At 49.2% G+C, this 16,907-nt stretch overlaps 4 protein-coding genes across 6 annotated transcripts; 2 read left to right on the top strand and 2 right to left on the bottom strand.

The window, feature by feature from the left end:
- Window positions 1-69: 69 nt before the first annotated feature.
- On the top strand, window positions 70-7,657 carry LOC144201915 (dynein axonemal heavy chain 17-like). The gene is made up of 20 exons (XM_077724752.1): window positions 70-712; window positions 792-978; window positions 1,052-1,151; window positions 1,219-1,304; window positions 1,401-1,526; window positions 1,610-1,756; window positions 2,019-2,105; window positions 2,171-2,335; window positions 2,574-2,938; window positions 3,046-3,229; window positions 3,311-3,457; window positions 3,572-3,677; window positions 3,865-3,968; window positions 4,029-4,148; window positions 4,405-4,551; window positions 4,620-4,793; window positions 4,865-5,101; window positions 5,170-5,339; window positions 5,917-6,052; window positions 7,080-7,657. The coding sequence occupies exons 1-20, from the start codon at window positions 195-197 to the stop codon at window positions 7,128-7,130; spliced, it is 3,357 nt and encodes a 1,118-aa protein (XP_077580878.1). The 5' UTR covers window positions 70-194; the 3' UTR covers window positions 7,131-7,657.
- On the bottom strand, window positions 6,642-8,898 carry tmub1 (transmembrane and ubiquitin-like domain containing 1). Its single transcript, XM_077724765.1, has 3 exons — window positions 8,757-8,898; window positions 7,748-8,128; window positions 6,642-7,492 (listed from the first exon to the last, which is right to left on the bottom strand). Exons 2-3 carry the CDS (start codon window positions 8,107-8,109, stop codon window positions 7,138-7,140), a joined length of 717 nt encoding a protein of 238 aa, XP_077580891.1. The 5' UTR covers window positions 8,110-8,128; window positions 8,757-8,898; the 3' UTR covers window positions 6,642-7,137.
- adhfe1 (alcohol dehydrogenase iron containing 1) lies at window positions 8,638-12,918 on the top strand. Its single transcript, XM_077724767.1, has 15 exons — window positions 8,638-8,691; window positions 9,409-9,471; window positions 9,706-9,743; window positions 10,056-10,114; window positions 10,186-10,239; window positions 10,301-10,455; window positions 10,526-10,722; window positions 10,790-10,867; window positions 11,229-11,334; window positions 11,407-11,658; window positions 11,861-11,939; window positions 12,010-12,106; window positions 12,160-12,317; window positions 12,399-12,489; window positions 12,592-12,918. The coding sequence occupies exons 2-14, from the start codon at window positions 9,416-9,418 to the stop codon at window positions 12,480-12,482; spliced, it is 1,413 nt and encodes a 470-aa protein (XP_077580893.1). The 5' UTR covers window positions 8,638-8,691; window positions 9,409-9,415; the 3' UTR covers window positions 12,483-12,489; window positions 12,592-12,918.
- Window positions 12,566-16,589, bottom strand: LOC144201920 (uncharacterized). Of its 3 annotated transcripts, XR_013327423.1 has the most exons (11): window positions 16,459-16,589; window positions 15,704-15,815; window positions 15,260-15,359; window positions 15,081-15,164; window positions 14,789-15,009; window positions 14,473-14,716; window positions 14,310-14,411; window positions 13,586-13,687; window positions 13,310-13,513; window positions 12,968-13,097; window positions 12,566-12,881 (listed from the first exon to the last, which is right to left on the bottom strand). XR_013327423.1 is itself a non-coding variant. In XM_077724764.1 (10 exons), exons 2-10 carry the CDS (start codon window positions 15,727-15,729, stop codon window positions 13,056-13,058), a joined length of 1,008 nt encoding a protein of 335 aa, XP_077580890.1. In that variant the 5' UTR covers window positions 15,730-15,815; window positions 16,459-16,589; the 3' UTR covers window positions 12,566-13,055. The 3 variants fall into 3 exon arrangements, 2 of the variants coding, with proteins under 2 accessions (XP_077580890.1, XP_077580888.1); XM_077724764.1 differs by having other exon boundaries at window positions 12,566-13,097; window positions 14,789-14,892; XM_077724762.1 differs by having other exon boundaries at window positions 12,566-13,097.
- Between the last annotated feature and the right edge of the window lie 318 nt (window positions 16,590-16,907).

A 16,907-nucleotide genomic window follows, 5' to 3' on the forward strand; every position in this document is an offset into this window, starting at 1 on the left:
TCACCCTATGATGTCACTCTATGTGTCAAAGAAGTTCAAAACCGATGTTTCACTTGTTGTTCTCTGTTTAAGAGTCCTCTTCAAGGAAGATGAGAAGACGCTCCAGCCAGGACAGACAAGAGTAGAAGAAGCAAAGGAGGAAACGCCCAGTCCAGAAGCAAGCGAGAAGAAGCTCGGACCCCGGGAGCAGCAAAATGGAACCCAACGACGAACGCCTGGAGAGCCTGCGGCCATGGCTGATGCAAAGCCTCAACATGAGCCAAGAGAAATGGCAGGAGTTTGTGAGCTCCAAGAAGAACCTGGCCTCCCTCAACGGCTTCTTCAACACCAAGGAGGCGCTCAACCTTTTCGCCTGGAGCAACGAGCCAGGCGGCTCCGGCATGAGCCTGGACTTCCCGGCCGACGGCGGCAAGGTCACCTGCCTGGCCAAATTGCAGAAAGGGATGGTGGGCAACGACAACGTGGCCGACGGGCTGCTGATGGAGGAGATCCACGCCGAGCGGGTCTTCTCCTTCATCTCGGCACTCACGCAGGACGTGGTTTGCCCTCTGCTGGCCAACCCGGCCAATCAGTACGGCTGGGCCCCGGGGGCCGCCGAGGAGACGCTGGTCTTGATGGAGAGGCTCAAGAACCGAGCTCTGGTCATGAAGGCCCGGAAGGATGGTTGGACCTTCTTGCCTCTGCCCAAACGACTCCAGGACCACCAGGAAAGGTAACCACGTGGCGCTTAGCTTAGCCCAAGCTAATGTAAGTACATTGATGCGAGGCCTCCCCCTTCATTTGCTGGACAGGAAAGCATTTGACGTCAAGTTGTTGCACGCCTGCGAGGCCTTGACGGTAGAGTGGGCGGGGCTGGTGACGGACCTCCTTCGGCAACACCCGGCGCGCACGCTCCAGGAGGGTCTCCAACCGCAACCCGACGAGGAATTCAATTTCTGGAACAACCGACTCAAGAACCTGGTGCAGATTCTTCAACAGGTGACAACGCCGTCGCGTGGGAAGACGGAAGACCCCGTTGTGACGGCGCCCACGGGTTCATTTTGGGGCTCAGATGGCGAGCGACGACGCCCAGCAGGCGGCGGGTTTACTGGCTTCGGCCGAAGGGGCGTATAGCGCCATCCTGAAAGACATGCACGCCCAGGCTGAGAAAGGTACCGTTGAAAAGGGGCGTGGCCACGGGCTGTGGGCTTGCGCTTGACCTTTGACGCCCCCCTGCAGGCCTGGAAGAGGCCCAGGATGCCACCGACAAGCTTCAACCTCTACAGCGTGAAGTGGAGGAGCTGCAGCAATTGGAATACTCGCAGGTAAGCCCAAAGTGTAAGAAGGCATAACACTGATGTCAAATGAAAATGGGCTTTGTGTGTGTATTCACAATTCCTTATTGAATCTTTGATTGACAGCTAAGAGACAACATGGGCGCCGTCATGGATCAGGTGCACCAGGTGTGGATCAAGTCGCGCTTCCACTGCAAACCTTGCTGGATCGTCGTTCTGCTGCAGGAGATTTGCAACCTCTTCATCGAGCGGGTTGGCGTCCCGTCTGGCGTGTCGACGCAACGGTGACAAAGGCCCAATTCAAAATCCCCCTTGTTGTTGTTGTCGTATTGCAGAGCAGGACGTTCCTGAATGGACAGGGCGTGATGCGAGGCCTGCTTCTGGATCCGGCGCAGGTTCTGGAAGACGTGAGAGTGGTGACCCTGACCTTGCAGACCCTCAAGGACAAGTACATCCATCACAGGATGGTCCTGGAACAGGAGGTACGCAAAAAGCCAACAAAGCTCACACAATACTTGAACCATTTTGCCGCTAAATTAACCACTCTTTTAATAAATGAACTGAACAGTTGGGTTAAAGGTCAAATGTCAAATAATTGTGCGCCTTAAGAATGAATGAAGGGATTATAGTCTAATTTTGGACTATAGACTGAAAAGTTGTATTCAATTTGGACAAAAAGGCATTATTATGATTGTACTAATGTCTAAGCTCAAATGACCTCTTGTCTGTGCTCACCATTTACAGAATGGGGGGTCACACAGGTGGGAGTTTCCTTCTCATCTGGTCTTCTCTCGCTTGGACGAATTCATGATTCGCCTGCAAATCATCCAGGTAAGTCTCGCCAGCCGCTCTCTCTCGGAAACGTAGCGAGCGGGCTCTTTTGTCTCCCGCTACAGGAAGTTTACCGCGTTCGAGTGCAGTTCCAATTGGAGAATGTGGTCATGGCGGGTGGGCGCGGCAGGATGTGGACGGCCGCCGTACAGGGCGTGTGCCAAGATTTCCTGCGGGAGCTTCAGACTCTCGCCGACTGCCAGTGCGACGCTAGCGAGCCCACCGACCAGGTAAGCGCCATTCAATGTCTGCGTTTCAAAAGATGGCCGTGTCTGGAAATGTACGGTTGGCTAGGCTAGTTTAGGCAAGCATTGCTTTTGCTAGTTTACACTCTTTATGATTGCTAAAGCTAGTTTCAGATGCCTTGCACTAGCGTCTGCTAGTTTATGCTAGCATGCTAATGGTAGCTTACGCCGGCATCCGCTGTTTTCCGACCCGCCTCGTATCCCCGTTGGCTTTCTCCCTCAGATCTTTCCGGTTCTGGCGGCGTCCTTCCAAGAGCAAGTGTCCCACCTGGAGGCCCGCCTGGTGTCCATCCTGAGGGGAAGGCTGGACGAGTGCCGGCTGCCCTCGGCCGCCGTCAAGGTGTTGGCCATCTTCGGGCCGCTGCTGCAGCGCGCCTCCATACGGGAACGGCTGCGTCCTCAGCTGTCCTGGGTGGTGGACATGGTCATGCGGGAACTGGAGCGGGTGCACACTTTGGTCACCAACAAGAGCGAGAGGGACGTGATGTCCAGGTTCGTCTCTTCGCCCGCCATCACGCTCAAGTGGACGCAGCAGGTCATGCTGAGGGCTCACAACATCCTTCAGAACTTCCAGACTGTGCAACACCTGTAAGAAAATTCATTCATTTTTTTACAACACCGCTTATCTCGGTCATGGGGTGCTGGAGGCTATCCCAGCTGATCCTATCATTTATTTTGTTTGTATCCATGGGCAGGTGCGTGGAGTCGTGCGACAAAGTGCGGCTGAGCTTTCAGAAGATCGCCAACCGGCTGATGGACATCCGGAAGTCGGTTCTGGAGGAGTGGAGCCAGAAGCTGGACCGAGACGCTGGCGTCGTCCTCCAAATTCCTCTGGTTCAAGAGGAGCAAAAAATACTGTCAATTCCCTGCAGAGAAAAGGTCAGTCTTTACCTCAAAATTATCTTCTAAAGGGCGATATCATTGTTAAATTGTTTTTGTTTTAACGTGGGTTGCGTCCAGGTGGAGGCCCTCCTGGCTGAGCTTAAACATGCTCACTGGCAAAAAGATCTGGAGCTCAATCCCCAAACTGCTGAGGTTTTGCAGAACAGACGTGATATTGGCAAAAGTTATCTCAGCCTCTGCAGCATTGTGTCCCTGTACAATCAGGTATGTGTGCAAAATCAAACTGCAATTCTCCTCTGTCCTAAGATGGCCGCCGGGGAGTCCTCTCTGCCTTAGTGCGTCTAGCCCATGTGCGCGTAAACTCTTGCTCTCCTCCAGATTGTGGAGAAGGGTATTCCGGTGGAGTTTCCGCTGATCCAGGATGGACTGGAGGAGCAGAGGCGGAGCCTATTGGCGCTCCAAAACAAAGCCTGGACCAGCAATGGTCAGTCACGTGACCTTTTGCCTTCAAAAAGCTGACTCATGAACATTGCCCAATTATTTTGATGTACTTGATTTTGAAATAGCTTCACTTCCTATTCATTTTGGGATGGCTTCAAGCGACGTCTGGCCATCTCGAAAGGTTTAAACAACATTTTTTTTTCAACTTTTGCCCTTTTTACCCCCCTCAGGCATCCATGAGCTGATGGAGCAGACCAGGCAAAACCTGAAAACTTTTTTCGCCTCTGTCAACGAGGCACGAGACAACATGGCTTCTATCATCGCCATTACGGAGGTGGGTTGCCAGATGTGCACGCCCGCCGTCCCAACTTGTAAACTTTGTAACTTTGCCCAGGATTGGGTGGGGCTTCCCCTTCTCAACATCACCGATGGCTTCCTGGAGAGGGGCGGAGCAACTGAGGAGAGCTATACGCGTCTGTCCGACGACGGCGCCGAGGTCATGCGCTTGGTCAAGGTGAGGTGCGTGGCAGGGACGCCATGTTGGATGTGGCGAATGTATTCATAACTTATAATGGTTGCAGATTTTTTGCAAAAATTAAAAGCGCGTCTAGTGAACTTGAAATATCCCAAAATTAACTGGAAGTGTCATGATATAAAAAGAAAGTGTCCTGAAAATGGGGGAAATTGTAGCACATCCGTCAAAGTTTGACACTCTTAGCCACTCAAAATGAACGATGGCGTCCATTGACTCCCACCTTAACGACCCCAAGGAAAACGCCACCCTGTACGGCGTGAGAGACCAATCGTCGGCCGCGTGGTCGGCTTACATGGAGCACATGGACCAACTGGTGCAGGACGCCATCCTCCGGATGATACTGGATGCGCTCAACTTCTTGTCGCAGAACATGACGCCGATGGTGAAGACGCCGACGGCGGCGCGGGATGACGGCTTTATTTGTTTCTGACCTTGTCGTTATTCACGCAGAACTATAGAGGCGCCTTGCTGCAGGTGTCTCTGCAACTCCAGCCCACGGGAAGCGTCTTCGAGCCGGCCCTCCCCAGCGACCTGAAGGCCGTGCTCAAGTTGTTCATCGCCGACATCCGCGCCGCCGCCTCCATGCCCCAACGGATCTGCGCCGATCGGTTGGAAAACTATCAGGTGAGGCCGGACGGGAACTATTTCCTCCATTTCATATTGATCATTTGTGGCTTGGCGGGGGGCGCCGCTAGGAGGTCCTGAAGGACAACAGCGAGCTGGCGGCGCTGGAAGACGAGGTGATGCAACGTCTGGAGGAGGTGACGACGGAGGCGGAGCTCCAAAAGACCGAGCTGGACTGCTTCTCGCCGCTGTGGATGAGTCCCAAACGCGGCGTTTTGAAGGAGTTCCTCACCTACGGCAGGAGGCTGGAGGATGGCGAGGAGGACGTGGAAGAGTCCCCTCCCACGCTGGCCGACTTTCAAAGAGAGGTCACCTCCAATGGGACGGGGCTGACTTGTTATTGTCACTTCAATTATTGATTGATTTGGATTTTTAGATCTACGCTCTCCAAAATCAGCTGTCCAAGGTAAACGAACTGGAGGACTACGATCTGGTGCACGGCTGGCTTCAGGTGGACCTTCAACCTTTCAAGGACGCCCTGCGCCTCTTCATCAACAATTGGATCAGCTTGTACACGCAGCACCTGCTCAAACTGGTCAGACACAGGTAAAAAAAAAGGCCTTTTATTCTAAATGTTGAATATTCATCTGAGCGTTTTGAGAAAAGGGAGGGCTTTTAGTTGCGCCTTATAGTGCAGAAAATACGGCAGGCGTTTTTGGGATTTCGGGATATTTTTTTAATTAAAAAGGTAGTTGACTAAAACTTATTTTAGTTATTAAATTTTATAATCCAAATTATTTTAAAATAAAACGTTCATATATTTAAATGAACTATTAAAAAAATAGGACAATATTTTCTTTTTTTCATTGAAAAATATAAACAATATTTTTTAAAAAGTGGTTTGTATATTTAAGTAGGGAAAACAGCGGAAAATTCATGTAATTTCTTAATTAAAATGAATAACCATTTTTAGAAATGTCTATTTACCAAAATTGTTTTACTACAACGGAACAACTAAAAAAGGGGAGCGACAGTGTTACTTCTAGAATCCAATTTCAAAATATTGGGCTGCGGCAATTGCCTCAGCCCGTAGAGGGCGCCTTTTGTTTGACTGTACACTTGAAGTTGCCCAAAGAAAAAAAGCAAAACAAAAGCGGAGCTGAGTTGCCCCGCCCGCTTGCAGCATGTCTCGGCGTAGCGTGGACGATGACGACGAAGAAGCGGAGAAGGCCTCGGCGCGCAGCTTGCCCCTGACGGAAACCATCATGCTGCTGGAGACGGTCAGCGTGGAAGTACCCGAAATCACCTCGCTCCTGCAGGTGGGATGGGCGCCGGCGATCTCTCGCGGCGGCAGCATCATTCAATGATGAATTTCCACCGCAAACAACCAAAAAAAGACACACACAACGACAATAACAAAATTCTTTGTTATGCGAAAGAACAGGCTTTTCTTTTTCCCCAACTGAACTCATCAGTTGCTCTCGGCGGCGACACCAAAATGGATAAGTGCAAATTTTTTTGGGGGGGGTCAGGGGGTGGGCGAGGACTAGCGGTGCCAAAATTAAATAAACCTATCATTAAAATGTCAACTCCAGCAGCTTTTAATGTCTTAATATTTTTCATACTTTTACTTCAGTAGGTAGTTTATTTCAACATTTTTGTTCCTGCTTTATTCAATAATATAACCCATATTGGAACAATATTGAAAAAATAATCTATTTTTATATATATATATATTTTAAATTATAAGTTTTAGATTGGATACCCCACCAATTCCCAATATTTCGTTTTGGCACACCTGTTCTTCCTCATTATGCATGAAAAATCTGCAACCCATTGGCCTAAAGTGAATCCAAATTGCATACACAACATTTGACAGAAAAGAATTGAAGATGGCAAAAAACCAAATCTACTTTAATGAGTATATATTTATTGGCACTTAGCCTGTTCCTCCATCGCAGGGAAGCGTCCAATTAGGAGCGCGGACGCTCGTAGGCCAAAGTCTTTCTAGGTCAATCTGATGAAGGTTGTCTGCAAAGCGCTTTTGACCACCGTTCCACCGTGTTGTGATGTGTTTCAGAGCTGATGGCGGAGCCGCGAGATGTCGACGCCCGTCACGTTAGACTCATTTAGAGAGTCGTGGCACGATCCGCGCTGCTGTTTTTATTCGGCCGTCCTCTCGGAAGGACCGCCCAAGTAATACCCAAAAAACGCTCGTCGGCGGCGGCCACGTCATCAGCTTTGGACGCGGCGGCGTCAGATAAGACGAAAGAAAAAAAGAAAATGGCAGCGCAACAAGACTTGACCACTCCGCGATTTAACCCCGTTTCTTTCGTCAACATCCAGACGGGAGGCCACCTGGTGGCGGGAACCGAACACCAAAAAGGCGCCCGGTGAACAGTTGCTAGCGGCGGTAGATTCCCAAGGCCAGCAGGCTGAGGAAGACGGTGACGCCCAGCAGCGAGGCCGACGCCGGCGCCGTGAACAGGTGGCGGTACTGGATTTGGCAGTACCACAGCACGGCCAGCATCAGCCCCAGCAGCGGCACCATCAGGCCGCCCACGTTGAGGGCCGCCTGCACCTGCTCGGCCGCCGCCGCCCCGCCCGCCGCGCCGGTCCCCGCCGCCCGCTGCAACACGTGGCAGTGCAGCACGCAGTTGTGCGGCAGGCGGAGCGCTTCCAGCGTGGCGTCGTCGTCCCGTAGCAGCTGACCCTGGTAGATGAGGCGCACGTGGCGCTCCTGCCCCGAGAAGTACGTCCTGCCGGGGCAGAGGGGGAGGGGTGGGACAATTGCACGCCCTATTATCGTCGCATCGTTTTTCAAGATGATGACAACTTGCAAAGCATGCTGCACTTTACCTCTTAACATTTCATGTTTCTTTTTATATTTGTGAAATGTATTGATTAAAATTGTGACACTTTTATTTTTGTCATTTATAAGGCAGTTACAACCATGAACTGAGGTTAACGCCACACAGTCTATATCAAGCTACCAATAGCGGCCATTACGTTACCTTTTGATGTATCCCACGGTGTCCTGGGGTTTGACCCGCGCCGTCCTCTCCGTGTCGTTGAGGAACTTGAGTCGGACCACCATGTTCCTCTGACTGTCCTCGCTCGGCGCCGCCTCGTCGCCCTTGTCGTCCACCGGCGGCGGGGCTCGTGGGGCCGGTGCCGGGTCCGGGGCCGAGGCCGCCGAGTCTGGGCTCGGGGCGGTCGGAGGAGTCTCGGTGGCGGCAGGGGCGGCGGGAGTGGGCGGCGCCCGCGGGTGCTCTGAAGTTCGGGTGGAGGCCCAGGCCAGCAGGAGCACCGCCGCCGCCGTCAGCGCCACCAGCAGCAGCGTCACCTCATCGCCGACGCCCTCGATCAACGACATGATTGCCGTCACGCTCCACCTAGACAGGGAAGTCAATCGATTGAGATGCTTAAAATAACAATTGTTTTTTAATGTTTCCTCAGGAAAAGTTGTCATTTTAAGACCAACTGTCAAAACTGGTCCAAACCAGTTATGTTTTTAAGCGGAAATTTTGTTAAACCATTGCTGTCAATGGCAACCTCTGCGTTAACCGTCAACCATTAATTTGCTGTCCAGAAACTTCAACGATTTGCTTTCCATTTCTGCACTTTATCCTGATGCGGCGACTCTTTATTGTTACCATGACAACAGAGGCACCCGCAATCCCCTCAAGCAGCCCCCTCCCCAATAGAGGTCCCTCAAAAAAAGCATAGCTCAAAAAGCCAAACAGTGTTAAAAAAAATACCAGCTTCACTTCCCGTCACAAGTTTATGAGACTTAAATCAGACAAAAGACTTAATAATTCTCAAACAGCTTTTTGACCGATCCCTGACGTCACATGAAAGGCCAACAAGCTACATGCTAACCGCCAGTTATTGTCACAAGCTTTGCCATAAGTCAAGAAAAATGAAGGCAAACGAGCTCAACGCGAGCTCTCCGGTCGTAAGTCAAACTTTGGGACAATTGAATGTTGTCGTAGCGCGCCGAAGAACAAAGTAAAAACTTACGCCTCAGCTTTTATGCTTCATGTCAGGTGTTAGCCTGGAAGCTAATAGTGCTAACTGGGTTCTGTTCCTTCACAACACCGCCTCGTCTTCTGTGGTTTTGGCTCACTGCGCCTCCTTGTGGGCATTTTGTAGTCGTGTTTTAAAACCAGTCGTCAGTAAATCAACAATTGGTTTTCATTTGGTCTTAGTAAGACATGTAAATGAACAGATTGACTTCCATTCCATGACACTTAAACCAGGAGGGGCTGGCAGTGATTATACAACTTTATAAAGGTTAAAGGGGGATTGTTTAATAATGTTAAATATACACATATATACCTTTGAAATATATCAAAATATCTAAATTATAAATACAACAGAAACAACGGGTAACCAGTTACACACGAAAATAAAACAAAGATGCAGGATCATAATAAACCTATTATACTATTCTATTAAAGTCATTCAATTGGGATAACAATTTCAACATTTGAAAAGCTTTATTTTTAGACTAAAATACTGACCAAAAACAGTTTCATTTCTTTCATAAACACACAAAACATAAGTTTCACTTTAGCAAGTATGCATTTGTAAACATATTCGAACTTTGGCCAGTATTTTGAAGGGTCGCTTGTTTTTGACGTCAGTGCATTTTTACGTCCACTTTTTCAAGAGTCAAGATGGCGGCAGCGCGTGAACGAGTCGTCCGTCTGCTGGTGCAACTGGAGCGTGCCACGTAAGTTAAAAGAAACAAACTCTTATTTACATACAACTGCGCACTTGCCAAGTGTGACGTAGACGCTCACTTTTGTCAACTTTTGACGTCACGTGACTGCACTGACAAGTTTCCGTGGGGAAAAGTTTTTTCTTTTAGCATGTTGTTATGTAGTTGTCTATGGCAAAGGTCAGGTTGAATTGACCTTTGCTTGGTAACATTGATGTCGTCATCATAAAGTTTGTGCCTATGCAGGTGTAGATGCCCCGCCCACTCCAACACGTTTCATCAAGGTAAATATTCATAAGGTTCAAAGTATATCAGTCTCATGCATTGATTTTACTGATGTAGGGGTTACCGGGTTTGCTTGTCACCCTAATTTTGGATTCATTATTCCTATAATATGGCATACCTGTAATTGCAATTAATCTCCTGCGATTTATCATGATTTAAATGATTGACCATTGCCTGGCACGGATGCTCATTTTTATGCAATCAGCTCCTGAAAAAAGTTTTATTCTGTTGAAATAACATTGTAAAGATTGTTATATGTTTCATTTGAAGTAATGCACCCCAAAAGCTAGAATGTGTTTTTTTTTTTGCAGGCGCGCATTACGCGCAGTGCCAAATGCCCCAAATACGCAAAACGGACTACGCTTTCGAGGTAATGACGCTCGCCGCTTTTGACACAACGCGGCTTTGCCACGGTCATGTGACCTTTGTCCTCATTGGAAGATGGCCAGTTCCAACATCCGATACGGAGAAGGAGTCAGCAGGGAAATCGGCATGGTACGTATATTGCAGAAGATATTGAATATATATATTGTATATATTATAATTCCTTGGGCAGGACCTCCGTAACTTGGGTGCCGCCAACGTGTGCGTGATGACTGACAGCAACTTGGCCGGCCTTCCGCCCGTCAAGGCGGTTCTTGAGTCTCTGGACGCCAGCAGCGTGCCGTACCAGGTGTACGACGGCGTCCGCGTGGAGCCCACCGACAGCAGGTGAGAGGCAGCTGGAAACTCCGCCCCCGGAAAAAAAAGCGTCACGCTCCCTCGCTTTTTGTCCGCGCAGCTTCATGGACGCCATCGCCTTCTCCAAGAAGGGAAACTTTGACGCCTTTGTGGCAGTGGGCGGGGGGTCGGTGATGGACACGTGCAAGGCCGCCAACCTGTACTCGTCTCACCCGGACGCCGACTTCCTGGACTTTGTCAACGCCCCCATTGGGAAAGGAAGAGCCGTCACCGGCGTCTTGAAGCCACTCATCGCGGGTAAGCCAGCACGACAACCCCCGCCCCGCCCATTAGCCACGCCCAACTCGAAATCCGCCCGCCACAGTCCCCACGACCGCCGGCACCGGCAGCGAGACGACGGGCGTGGCCATCTTTGACTACGAGCCCCTGAAGGCAAAAACAGGTAAGCCCCGCCCATCAAATGAAGGACGTCCCAAAAAATCTCAAATGCAAAATTGAATTTTTCTGATCCGACTAATCCAATGTGAGTGTACCAGATGGTCAAAAATATGATTAAAAAAACAATTTGGCCCTTAAAATGAACAATATTTGACTGCAAATGAACCATTTTAAGCCAAAAATAAACCATTTTAGGCCTAACATTTTTAGGGGTTTGGGACCAAATAAATGCTCTCTGTGACCATTAATGGACAAAAAATGGACAAAAAAGGACATTCAACACAGCAATAATGACCAAAATTGAACCAAAACAAACATTTCCTATAGTTGTCAAAACTAACATGCTTGTCTTTTTCCTTTTCAAGGCATCGCCAGTCGCGCACTGCGGCCCACCTTGGGCGTAGTGGACCCCCTGCACACTCTCAGCATGCCAGGCCGAGTGGCCGCCAACAGCGGCTTTGACGTCCTCTGGTGAGCGCCCTTCCCCGGACCGTGCTCGGGCGGCTCCCTCACCTCTCTCTCTTTCTCTCTCGCACCACGCAGCCACGCGCTGGAGTCGTACACCGCCCTGCCGTACCACCAACGTGCCCCTTGCCCCCCCGACCCCCTGCTCAGACCCGCCTATCAAGGCAGCAACCCCATCAGCGACGTGTGGGCGAGGCACGCCCTCCGAGTGGTGGCCAAGTATCTGAAGCGGGCGGTGGATGACCCGGAGGACGCGGAAGCCCGTTCCGCCATGCACCTGGCCAGCGTGTTCGCCGGGATCGGATTCGGGAACGCCGGCGTCCATCTTTGGTGAGGCAACTTTTGGATCAAATATTTCTTAAATGAAGCCATCAAGTGAATACATTTGGTATTGTTACTACACTTCCTTTAGTTTTGGGGGTATTTCGCTTCATTGTGCGTCTATCGCCGTCCATGGCGACCAGTCAATGTTTTTTAATTTTTTTTTATACAAAAATGCTTCTCTTAGTTTTTGTGTCCTCTCCTTTTGCAGTCACGGAATGTCCTATCCCATCGCAGGGAACGTCAAGACTCACAAAGCGGACGGATACAACGTAGATCACCCCCTAGTGGTCAGTAACACAACACGGCCACGCACACTGGACGCCACGCTCAAAATCCACACACTCTTGTATCGGCCAGCCTCATGGTCTGTCCGTGGTTCTGACGGCCCCGGCCGTCTTCGGCTTCACGGCTCCCGCCTGCCCCGAGCGCCACCTGGAGGCGGCCGAAATCCTCGGTACTGGTCGTCGGGACGCCGTTCCGTATCCAACGTGACCGACTCGTCTTCAGGCGCCGACGTGGGTCGCGTGAAGCGAGCGGACGCCGGCGCCGCGCTGGCCGATACCTTGCGCAACTTCCTGGCGGAGCTGAAGGTGGAGGACGGATTAGGCGCCGTGGGCTACCACAAAGACGACATCCCGGCGCTGGTCAGAGGAACCATTCCGCAGGTGAGCCGGACCACCGTTCGGACGGAAGGATGTTTCTCTTCCCGCCGTACCTCACTTTTCTTCATTTTTGCTGCCTTTCAGGAGCGCGTAACTAAACTTTCTCCTCGCGAGCACGGCGAGGAAGACTTGATGCGTCTGTTCGAGGCCTCCATGAAGCTCTACTGATTCCACGGTAGGTTGAATCATTGAATTTCCAACACAGAATTGTCTTTCAGATGAAAATTCAAAAAAAAGCAGTCACCAAAACATGATTTTTTTCCCACTTTTTTATTAGGAAACATTTGATACAAATGAAATTGTAGTGATCAAATCAAATCTTGAAGTGCAGTCAAATAGAATAATGAATGAAGAAACAAGACTAGAAGATGGGGAAACCTTAACAATTGCTAAGCCTTAAATATATCAAACTTATTGTTGTAATTCAATATAGTGTGATTAGTGTACTTGTTAAAATACACAAAAGCAGAGATGTCTAAAACTCCTCCATTCAATGAATCTTAAGAGCTAATAAAGTCGATTTTAGTTGTTGACTTTCAAGTTAAAAGGAGTTTGGTTAAGATGTTCCTGCTCAAGAAATCAATAAAAGCTGCAATGAACAACCGCTCCAGTCCTCCCTTTCCAAATAAAAGCAACAATTGTAAGATACTTACACATTAAATCATGGCTTACTTCCAAAATGGATTGACTTGAGCAAAATGCCTGTCAAAAAGTGGGCGTGGTGACCCCGCCGACGACACTTCATGACGATTCGCAGCCTGCATCCGCCGTGGCCACATCTTTCTGCAAAGTCAGCCAAAACAAAACTTGCTCAAAGCGCGCACAACAAGCTGAAGTTCAGCCTACATAACGGTACTCCAATACAATTCCTTTTTAACTCATGTTTTTTGGAGGAGGGATTTCTCATTTAACTGTATTTTTCTTAATTTTTTTTTAGGAACAATCGCTGCAATTGGATTGGACGCCTATGATTGGACGCGTTTGCAAGCGTTTACCTCGAAGGGCTCGCTTTTGATCCTCAGCGTTTCGGTCATGTCGGCTGTGTCGGCGGGATGCAGGCACCACCACACTTCCTGCCCCAGTAGCGGGAAGCAGAGCAGCTCGCCTTGGCCGCCGTCGCCTTGGCGAGCGCCGCCCACCGGCTGCAGGAGCCCGTCGCCCTCCGGCGTTATGGTCGTCATCCGGGCGTCCTCCGACAGCTGAATGCAAATGGAGCCGTGGGGGTGGTCAAACCGCCTCCCCGGCCGTCGGATTGAACCTTCGCGGTTTACCTCCGGGCGAGACGAGGCGACCACGGCGACCCCGTGCTCCACGCTGTGGGCGGGGCTCCAGTCGGTAAGCATGTTGAGGATCTCGCCGCTCATCAGGTGATCCTGCGGCACAACAGGTTGTTGTACATCAAGATGGTACTTCTTTTAAGCCTTTAGATGGCTTGTGACTTTATTTGTACTTACCTTTGCATTGTAGAGCTATGAGGTCAAAGGTCAATGGGGATCCCAAAATTAATTTTGGCAAGAAGTCAATTAAGACTTAAAGGGATTTCGAATTTGCCGGATTAGTTTGTTAATTAGTTAGTAATATGAAACTGAAAAGGACGTTACATTTTGGTGAATGAGGTCAAAGGTCACAGTGGTCCCAAAGGGAATTTTACATGACCTCAATAACAAATAGGGATTAAGAGATCTTGCAGTAGGAAATGGAAGAGGTCAGTCATAAGGTCACAGAGGTCAGAGCAGGACATTTGGGTGAAGAAAAAGATTTTTGGGTTCATAGGGTTAAAGGTCACAGTGGTCATTTCATGATAACTCAAGAACAAAAAGTGATGGTTACCAAATATTTTCACGCCCCTCCCCGTCAAAATGGGTTGGATGTCCAAAGCTGTCAATGAATTGAAAAGATTAAATGTGGCCAAGTGTTATCCCCCTTTTAATTGTTGTGGCACCTCATCTTTCGTTTGTTGTTGTTGTTGTTGTCGTAATTGGACTGAAGACTTACCTCTGAGCGAGACAAGATGGTGGCCCGGTCCTCGTTGACGCCTCCGCGTGGGGGGCTCCAGTCGGTCAGCATGTTAAGAATCTCGCTGCTCATCAGGTGATCCTGGGAGAAACAGTCTGTCACCCCCTCACCCATCCACGTGGGCCCGCGGCAGTCGACCCACCTTGACGCCCGCCTCCATCTTGAAGGCCGCTTGTTCGGGGGAGGAGGAGGAGGACGAGGAAGGCGAGGAAGAGGAGGAAGAAGAAGAGTCGTCATCGTCGTCGTCGTCGGATGAGCTGGACGACGAAGAGCTGACGCGGTGCGCCGCCGAGTCGGGGTGTCGGCGCAGGACGGGGCGAGGGCCCTCCTTCTGCACCTTCCTCTTCAGGGTGGAATTCCAACGATTCTTGATGGCGTTGTCGGGCCTGGGGAGACCCGGCGTGAGTGAGTGAGTGAGGGCGTCGGTCGGCGAGGGTGCTTCGGCCCTTTCGGCTCACCTGCCCGGCAGGAGCTTGGAGATGTTGGCCCAGCGGTTGCCCAGCAACCTCTGCGCCTGGCAGATGATGTGATCTTCCTCGGGCGTCCAGCGGCTCTTGATGACCTTGGGGTTGAGGTGGTTGAGCCAGCGCTCGCGGCACTGCTTGCCGTTGCGACTGCGCATGTGTTTGGCGATCAGCGACCAGTGCTTCTTGCCGAACTTGCGCACCAATTCCACCACCTGTGCCAGGCGCCGGCGCCATCAGCGGCGTGGGAGGGCCGGCTCGGGGAAGCGCTCGCCCGCTCACTCACCCGCTCGTCTTCCTCCAGCGTCCACGGGCCTTTCACCTGCTCCACGCACTTGTCCTGCGCCCAAGCCGGCATCGAGACTTCGTTCTGACGAGGGGGAGGAGTCAATCATGTGAGACACTCACTCATTCATGATGAGCTTTTTTTAAATGTATTTTGATTAATAATTAGAATGAAATTACCTCCTCTTTGAGCCAGTTGGACTTGTCAGTTGAGGCCGGCCGGGAACATCGGCGAGCCTCTTCCTTGGACGGCGGCGAGCAACAACAGCATCGCTTGGCCCTATCACGCAAAAGCCAAAAGGACACAACGCACGACACCACGCCAGACAACAAAGCACAGGGAACGGATGCTCATTGACTGGACCGGCGACCAGTCACTTTCCAGGTAATCTTGCGCCAGGAGTGCCAAAATGGAATATTAATAGTATACGTCTCCTAAAATTAATTTTAAAAAATGAATATCAATATTAAATGGATTGACTTTTGGAAATTCTGGAGTCCTAAAAAAGAGCAAATAAAATGTGAAGTTAAATTTTAAAAGAAAATTATTAAATCAAGAGTTTTTGGCATTCCTGATCTTCCATAAAATGAAATTTTATGGAATAAAGTGTGATGTGGTCTGACCCGGCTCTGTGGCTTCGGCTGCTCATGGTGTGGCTGGTGGGTGGGTGGGTGGGCGTGTGGGGGGCTTAGGTGGGCAGGTCGGTGGTCGGGTGGGACGCTCCCAGACACCTGACTGACAGAGGGGGGAAGGGGGACCTTTTTTGAGAACTTTGGACTTTGGAGAAGACGCTTGACATATTTTACAATGCAAAAAAAAAAACCCTAAAAAACTATCTATTTCAGTTCCATTGATGATGACAGACTTATCTATGTTGACTACTACCTATCATGTTGACTATTATTATTTATCTGTTCATCTGTTTGTTTGTTGTTATTTGTGCTCGTCGTGGTGAAGGTTCAATTCTCATTATTCTTTTAACATATCATTTCATTGACTACAGCCAAAAATTATCTTCAAATCCTTTTCAATCAAAAATTTAAGATTACCCAACGTTGACATTTTTCCATAAAAGTAAATGTCATATAATTATTTGATTTTTAGTCTTAACCGTATAATTAAAATGACATTTCAAAGATCAGTATTTTTTTGAAAATATAATTGAAGAGAAGAAGAAATAGACTAATGGGACATTTCTAACGGCAAATAAACAAGTGATTAAATGGCACTAATAAACGTTTATTTTATATATAAATATATACATATATGAAAAAGTGTTTTATCGGGAAAACATGTTAAAAACAAGTACTTTGTTGTGCCTTAAAGTCCATCCTAATGACAGCCAAATGACGTGAAGATGTTTAGTGACGCAACTTACCGGAAGGTTCCGGGGTCGTCCGGCGCGACTAAGCTAGGCTAGGCTCAACTAAGCTACACTAACGTTAGCCTTGAAGATCCAACTTTAAATTGTAACTGACGTCCAGCGAACTTCAACGGCTGCGAGACCCGATCAAAGAACAGCTCGCTGATTGGACGACGGCCTCGTGACGTTTCTCTTTAAACGTCAACTTGGCTTTTTGACGAAAGTGCTTCCAACTTCTTTTTGGGACTCTTTTCTTCTTCATATCCCAACTATGACATAGTATTTTAATTACTTCGTCCGTCTTATTTACAATATTAATACTATTAATAATGATAATGAAACATAATAATTAAACAAATAAATAAGTAAATTAACTTCAAGTTGGTTCATTTACTAAGGCACCAAATTATGTTTAACAATTCTATAATAAGTAATTATAGGTCTGCAAATTGACATTGAAAAAA

This window comes from Stigmatopora nigra, chromosome 9 (assembly GCF_051989575.1).
Source record: "Stigmatopora nigra isolate UIUO_SnigA chromosome 9, RoL_Snig_1.1, whole genome shotgun sequence".
NCBI lineage: Eukaryota > Metazoa > Chordata > Actinopteri > Syngnathiformes > Syngnathidae > Stigmatopora > Stigmatopora nigra.

What these genes read in the sequence shown, in the direction of transcription:
- tmub1 (XM_077724765.1), bottom strand. Translation starts at nt 8,109, where the DNA reads ATGTCGTTGATCGAGGGCGTCGGCGATGAGGTGACGCTGCTGCTGGTG. An exon ending in ACCGTGGGATACATCAAAAG is followed by an intron (nt 7,493 to 7,747) that starts GTAACGTAATGG and finishes CTGCCCCGGCAG; the next exon opens with GACGTACTTCTCGGGGCAGG.
- adhfe1 (XM_077724767.1), top strand. Translation starts at nt 9,416, where the DNA reads ATGGCGGCAGCGCGTGAACGAGTCGTCCGTCTGCTGGTGCAACTGGAG. An exon ending in TCAGCAGGGAAATCGGCATG is followed by an intron (nt 10,240 to 10,300) that starts GTACGTATATTG and finishes TTCCTTGGGCAG; the next exon opens with GACCTCCGTAACTTGGGTGC. An exon ending in GGAGGCGGCCGAAATCCTCG is followed by an intron (nt 12,107 to 12,159) that starts GTACTGGTCGTC and finishes ACTCGTCTTCAG; the next exon opens with GCGCCGACGTGGGTCGCGTG.
- LOC144201915 (XM_077724752.1), top strand. Translation starts at nt 195, where the DNA reads ATGGAACCCAACGACGAACGCCTGGAGAGCCTGCGGCCATGGCTGATG. An exon ending in TTGTGTCCCTGTACAATCAG is followed by an intron (nt 3,458 to 3,571) that starts GTATGTGTGCAA and finishes GCTCTCCTCCAG; the next exon opens with ATTGTGGAGAAGGGTATTCC. An exon ending in CTATCATCGCCATTACGGAG is followed by an intron (nt 3,969 to 4,028) that starts GTGGGTTGCCAG and finishes AACTTTGCCCAG; the next exon opens with GATTGGGTGGGGCTTCCCCT.
- LOC144201920 (XM_077724762.1), bottom strand. Translation starts at nt 15,729, where the DNA reads ATGAGCAGCCGAAGCCACAGAGCCGG. An exon ending in CCAACTGGCTCAAAGAGGAG is followed by an intron (nt 15,165 to 15,259) that starts GTAATTTCATTC and finishes CCCCCTCGTCAG; the next exon opens with AACGAAGTCTCGATGCCGGC. An exon ending in TCGCCTCGTCTCGCCCGGAG is followed by an intron (nt 13,514 to 13,585) that starts GTAAACCGCGAA and finishes ATTTGCATTCAG; the next exon opens with CTGTCGGAGGACGCCCGGAT.